Source organism: Arachis ipaensis, chromosome B06 (genome assembly GCF_000816755.2).
Source record: "Arachis ipaensis cultivar K30076 chromosome B06, Araip1.1, whole genome shotgun sequence".
Taxonomy (NCBI): domain Eukaryota; kingdom Viridiplantae; phylum Streptophyta; class Magnoliopsida; order Fabales; family Fabaceae; genus Arachis; species Arachis ipaensis.
The window spans coordinates 23,547,600-23,554,633 of record NC_029790.2 but is presented as its reverse complement, the minus strand read 5'-3'; the positions used below and the strand labels follow the sequence as shown (position 1 = coordinate 23,554,633).

At 33.7% G+C, this 7,034-nt stretch overlaps 1 protein-coding gene across 1 annotated transcript; it reads right to left on the bottom strand.

Annotated features, from left to right (window-relative positions):
* On the bottom strand, positions 239-4,294 carry LOC107647831 (MDIS1-interacting receptor like kinase 2-like). The gene is made up of 2 exons (XM_016351877.2): positions 922-4,294; positions 239-834 (listed from the first exon to the last, which is right to left on the bottom strand). Exons 1-2 carry the CDS (start codon positions 4,220-4,222, stop codon positions 452-454), a joined length of 3,684 nt encoding a protein of 1,227 aa, XP_016207363.1. The 5' UTR covers positions 4,223-4,294; the 3' UTR covers positions 239-451.

The following is a 7,034-nucleotide window of genomic DNA, read 5'->3' as shown; positions in this document are numbered from 1 at the left end:
AAAGCTGAAACTATTTTCCATAATTTACTACTCCTAACAAAGTTGGCACTAACCTTCTACTTTTAATGTGAGTGGTCAAAATTATGAATAACAAAGAACATAAATGCCTTGCTAAATTCAATGGCAATTTGATGGCAATAATGTAAGTTTATTATATAATATCTATATCTATGTATGGAATTATGAGTTTATGACTAAGAGATTGTATTGTCGAAATTTTCATCTGCCCCTGGAGTACACATGGAAAATTTCTGTTTTATTTTGGACAGTTCATACATACATGTATACAACAAGTCAACAATTACAATGTGATTGACTCCAACAACTATAAGCCCAGAAATACATAATGATAAAAACAAGTAATTAAAAAAAGAGAAATAAAAGTTGTATGCTAAATAATCCTATAATTACAAGGCAAAATATATACTTACAAAACTTGTTTCATGCAAGACTAGTTATTATTTTTGAAACCTGTAAGCTTGCTCATTGTTATCATCTCAAATGGCTCCAAAAGACAAGCCTGTGTAGTAGCTGATAGCTCTTGTGCGACAGAACGCATTGTGGGTCTGGACTCTGGAACCAAACGTGTGCATGCCAAAGCTGTGGTCACTGTGAACACCACTGCCTCAGCTAATTGCCCTGTTGGAGGTGGCAGCCTCTGGTCTAACACATCCCTCAGAAGCACCTGTGAATCTTCCATGGATGACAAGGACATGTTTGAGGATAGAATTGTCAAGAGTTCTCCAGGGTGTTTTCCCATTATTATCTCCAACACCACCACTCCGAAACTATACACATCACACTTGTCAGTGACCCTCATTGTTTGGGCTAGTTCTGCAAATTACACATTTTGTTAATGACCTTTCAACACATATAAAAAATTGAAATTGGTTGTAGTGTATAGTAGTAATGCATACATACCTGGAGCCATGTAGCCATAAGAACCAGCCACTGAGGTCCAAGTTGAAGCGTCAGAGCTTAAAAGCTTTGCAGTGCCGAAATCCGCAAGACGAGGTTCAAAGTCCAAGTCCAATAGTATGTTATTCATTGTTACATCTCTGTGCACAACTGGCGGATAGCAATCAGTGTGTAAGTAGGCAAGTGCATGTGCTATTCCCTGCACAATTTTCATCCTCTTGTTCCAGCTTAGCTCCAATATTCCTTCCTCTCCATACAGCACTTTTCGCAAGCTTCCTTTCTCAACATATTCGTAAACCAAGAACATCTGTTTCCTCCTTGAGCAAAAACCATATAGCTTGATTATGTTGCGGTGTCTCACACCTGTCAGTGTTCTTATCTCGTTCTCAAAGCTCTGGCGGTTTACTGGTGAAATGTCAATAGAGTCCGAGATATTGAGTCTTTTGACAGCAACAACTTGACCTGTAGGTAATTCTGCTTTGTAAACACTTCCAAATCCTCCCTTTCCAATGCAATACCTATCATTGAAGTCATCAGTGGCCTTGGCAAGTTCAGAGAATGTGAATTGTCCATCCCTTCCCCACACAATGCTAAGAGCTTTATCACTAGTTTGAGTGCTTTCGGACTCTTCGTCATTGAGTTTGGGGTGTTGTCGCCATACAAGGATTGCAACACATATCACTCCCAATAGTAATCCACAAATTGGTATAAGAACACCAAGAAGGACCCTTTTGTCAACTCCTCCAGATTTGTTTCTGTTTGTAATGCATGGATGTAAACCTTTTACCTCACCACACAAACCTGGGTTTCCTTCATATTTAGCATTTGCTGTTTGGAAAATACCATCAGTTGGGATTGGACCAGTCAAGTTATTGTAAGAAAAGTCAACGGAATCAAGGCTGAGCATGTTGACCAAAGATTCTGGGATTCGGCTAGATAAATAGTTGTGTGAGACATTGAGAACCTCCAATTTTGCAAGCTTTTCAAGGTTCTGAGGAATTTCTCCTGTAAGAGAGTTGCTGCTGAGATCCAAGAGGATCTGGAGTGATAACAGATTGCCAAGTTCAGATGGTATCTCCCCTGATTGATTATTATGGCTTAAATTCAGGCTTACTAATTTTTGAAGATTACCAAGCTCTTTAGGAATGCTTCCAATAAAATTGTTGTCGGAAAAATCAAGAAAATTAAGATTAGCCAAACTGCCAATACTTTGAGGAACTTCTCCAGACATATGATTCTTGCTCATGTTGAACATAAAGAGCTTGGTTAGTTTTCCCATTTCAGGTGGGATATTGCCTGTGAATTCATTGGCGTCCAAACGCAGATATGCCAGTTCACTCAGCTTACTCAACTCGGAGGGGATTGTTCCTGAAAGTTTATTTTTACTCATTTCCATCCTGGTCAGGTTGACACATTCACCCCACTTTGGAGATAGCTCACCAACAAGACGATTTTCACTGAGTGAGATAAAATCAAGACTTGGATAAACCCCAAATGCTTCTGTTATGTTATCAGAGAATTGATTAACATCAAGCCGAAGTTTAACTAGTCTTGAACAATTTCTCAAAGACTTTGGCAAAGATCCTGAAAAACTGTTGTTATTGGCTGCCAAAATAGTTAACACAGTACCATTACACAAGTCAGGTGGCAATTCTCCTGAGAAACTGTTGTTTGAAAGGTAGATTGTATCCAAATTAGGACTATACTTTCCAAATTCTTGAGTAATGTTACCCGAGAATTTATTGCTAAACACAGAAAAATGCACTAGAGCAGGCAGTTGAGCTATCGTATCTGGTAACTCTCCACTTAATTTGTTGTTGTTGACATCAAAATATTGTAGTGATTTTAAGTTTCCAATATCCTTGGGAATAGTCCCTGATAACTCATTGAAGAAAAGGTTCAAGATTGTAATATTTGTAAGATTCCAAATAGTTAGAGGAATCTTACCAGAGAAATGGTTGTCTGAAAGGTCTAATTGTATCATTTCCTTCAGGTTTCCAATCTCCACAGGTATTGGACCTGACATTGTGTTATTGTACAAGAAAAGGTAATTGATTTTTGTGAGCAAGCCAATTTCTGGAGGAACTCTTCCCGTTAAATTATTGTTTTGGAGTTGCAGAGATGTCAACTCGATCCAGTTTGAGATCAATGAAGCAGAAATTTGACCAGAAAAAGAATTTTCAGATAATCCCAATTGTAAAAGTTTGGTCAGATTGGATAATGATAAAGGTAAAGAACCAGTCAAAGTATTGCCTGCTAAAGCAAGAAAAGTTAGATTGCTGCATAGGCCAAGTTCAAAAGGGATTGAAGAATTCAAAAAGTTGGTGCTAAGATCAAGATGCTGGAGTTCTTTGAGTTGGCCTAAGGATGCAGGGATTGCCCCATGGGCTGAAATGTTATTCAATTCAAGAAACTGAAGGCCGGATATCAATACTATGTTTTCCGGAATAGGACCAGTAAACACGTTGTTTCCCATTCGAAGTTCTTTGAGATTTGAGAGCTTGGACAAATTGGGTGATAGTGGTCCTTGCATACCACAGTTTGTGAGGTTAAGGTACTCAAGCTTGCTCAAATTGGTGAACATGGATTCTGGTATTGTGGCATTGAAAGTATTTTGGGAGAGGTCAAGGAAAGTTAAGTTGTGGCACTTGAGCACAAAACTTGGAAATTCAGGGGTGAATGAATTGAAATCCAAGTCAAGGTGTGTTAGTGAAGGCAAGCATGAATATTGAGACCAGTTTCGAGATTCAAAGTAGTTTGATCCAAAGTCAAGGTACCATACCTTGGGGAGACTTGTGAGATGATAGGGAATGGTGCCAATGAAATTGTTGTTGTGAAAACTGAGATATTGAAGTTCCTTTAACTGGCCTAGCTCTGAAGGCAAAGTGTCTCCAAAAACATTGTTTCCCAAGTCTAAGAAAGTGAGCTTGGAGAGTCTTCCAATGGAAGATGGCAATGATCCACTGAAGTTGTTGCCGTTGAGGTTGAAATAAGTGAGGTTTGGAAGAGAAGAAAAAGCCAAGGCATCAAGAGTACCATTGAGGTAGAAATCAGAGAGGTTTATTTGGGTGATTGTTGTGTTTGTTTTGTCACAAAGAATGGCTTCCCAACTGCAAAGTTTGTCAAAGTTGTTGAGTGACCATGATTTGAGTGAAGAAGGAAGAGGAAGGGATAGAGTATTTTTCCATTTAACAAGTTCTTGTGCTTCTGTTATTGGGGATGCTGCGACTGAGGTATTTAATGTAAGTAGAGATACAAGAAATACCAGAAAGACAATAGAACGTGTTTTATGGAAGGTTGTCATGTCTAACAACCAAGTAAAATGCAAAGCTTTCTCACGGTGTTAAGGATGGTTCCTTCTTATATATAGTTGGCGTATGAAATTTGTTAGTGCCGGTCAAAGTGAAATGTTTCTTGAAAGAGATCTGTATATGAATAACAGGGCCTTTGTAATAAATTAAACTACTAAAATTGATTGAAAGAAAGTGAGTTCCTGTTTTTTGTATATAATAAATATAAATATATGGTCCATCGTATGTGGGTTGTGATAGGATTATTATAAATTTTTTTTACCAAAGATAAGAGACTCGAATCCGCAACCTCTTAATTGAGTATGGGGAGACTATGCCATTTGAGCTATTACTTATTGGCCAAAATTTAAAAAGATAGGAGACTCGAACCCGCAACCTCTTAATTGAGTATAAGGAGTCTATGGCATTTGAGCTATCGACTATATGTGGGTTGTGTTAGGACCTAGGATTATAATATCATTAATATGTGTTCAATGTTCATTATTCTTTTTAAAAGGAGAAATACAAGCTGGAATGTCTTGTTGACTTAGTTCATGTGTTCATCTATTTTTCACATGCTTAGTGTCATAATAAGTGGTAGTATTTGTTGCACTTGCTAATTTGCTATGAACTTTTTTATTGATATTATTAACCTTTAATTTAAATTTCACTTCACTTCTTATAGCAAGTATTTTATTTGGTCCAAATCATCCTAACTTGTTTCAACTATCATTACCTAAATTACTTAGAATTTTCTTAATAAAGTTCATTAATTTTGCATATTTATTTTTCATATTCAAACTAATAAGTTTATGTGTTTTTTAACTAGCTTAACTAGAAAAATATACCAATGAGTGGATAGATAATTTGGAATGAAATTGTTATATATATATATATATATATAGAATTTAGATCTTCTAAATTTTAAATTTGTATTTTAGAAGATAAAGTGTGATTTTTTACCCTTGAATGGTTTCTCTCTCATATTTATTTTTGGTCCCATTTATAAAATAAATAATGAAAAATTACACTTTATTTTCTAAAGTGAATTTTAAACTTTAGGAAATACAAATTCATATATATATGTCTCTCTGTGTGTTGTGTGTGGACGTGCACGCGTGTGTTGCAATGAAACTTCTCATTAATATTATTAACCGTTTAATTTGGATCTCACTTAAATTCTTATAGCAAGTATTTTATTTGCTCCAAGTTATCCTAATCGCTGTTTCAATTTTCATTACCTAAATTACTTAGAATCTCCTTAGTAAAGTTTATTCATTTTGCATATTTATTTTTCATATTCAAACTAATAAGTTTATGTGTTTTTCAACTAGCTTAACTAGAAAAGTGTGTGCGCGTGCATATATGTGCGTGTATTACAACAAAGCTTCTCATTAATATTGTTGATCATTTAATATAAATCTTACTTGAATTCTTATAAAATGTGTGTGTGTGCTGTAACGAAGTTTTTCATTCATATTATTAACCATTTAATTTGAATTTCACTTGAATTCTTATAGCAAATATTTTATTTGGTCCAAATCATTCTAACTCGCTGTTTTAATTATCATTACCTAAATTACTTGGAATCTCCTTAATAAAATTCATTAATTTTGCATATTTATTTTTTATATTCAAACTAATAAGTTTATGTGTTTTTCAACTAGTTTAGCTAAAAAAATATACCAAAGAGTGGATAGATTATATATATATAAAATCTGTGTTTTTGGCCTTGTATAACTTTATTATATATTTATATTATATATAATTTAATTTATTTTTAATATATATTTTATATTTTAATATATATTTATATTAATAACTGTTTTTAGTGTATAATTAATAATGGTTTAATGAAAAGGCCCCAAATATTGAAAGAATTTGCTAGCAACATCATCTTTTTACAGTTATATATTGTTGTCCCTTTTCTCAAACTAGTCTCAAATAAGAGGTTTCGCATGGTTTCCAACTTCAAAGTCTCCTTTCTATATGAGCATAATTTGGTTGACTCTTATATCTGTCACTATTGTATGTCTTGCATATGATAATATATATTCCGTTGTCCAATTAATTGACCCAACTTGCCAGTCAATTAGTTTTGTAAATTAGTGCGTGGTACTTTTGACGGGGTCTAAGGATTTTTAAGATTTTAAGATCGATTTTCTTTTTTAAAGGTGAAGTAAAAAACTAAGGTATCTAATTATTTTGAAATTAAACTAGTTATAAACATAATCAAAATTGCAAATTTAATATGATTAGACTTTTACCTTTTTTTTTCTTATTTTACTAATTTATTAATTTTAAAATGGTTTTTAAAAAATATTTAAATATTGAGTTAATGTTCACATCTTTTACGGTATCTTTTAACTTAGTAGGATTTTAAATTTTATTTAAGGGTCTTCCACCGAAAGCGGATTTAAGGGAGAGGGAAAAGGAGAGGGTAAGTGCCCAAGTGGGTGCCATGACCCGAGGGAAAATTTAGAAACTCCCTTATTTATATATTATAAGATGTGTAGATGTTAATAGAACTATAGAAGTCTTTCTAGCTGAATGGATAACTAGTAAGTAGTAACCCTTTCACTTTACAAGCATAGGTTCAATTTTTATTTCTTACATTTTGAACTTTTATCTAATGAACTTTTTTATATATTGTTCCTTTTACCTTTTACTTTTTACTTTTTCCCCTTAATTCTTGAGTCTGTTATTCTTTCCTGCTTAATTCTTGCATCTATTATATAAAAAACATTTAATTTTTATAACAACTAATTAAATGTAATAGGAAAATCTATATATATAAATGAAGTTAATTAAAAATTTATCTATTTA

Coding starts and splice junctions, on each gene's coding strand:
- LOC107647831 (XM_016351877.2), bottom strand. CDS start 4,222: ATGACAACCTTCCATAAAACACGTTCTATTGTCTTTCTGGTATTTCTT. Junction 835..921: donor TTATGGCTACATGGCTCCAG/GTATGTATGCAT, acceptor TGTAATTTGCAG/AACTAGCCCAAACAATGAGG.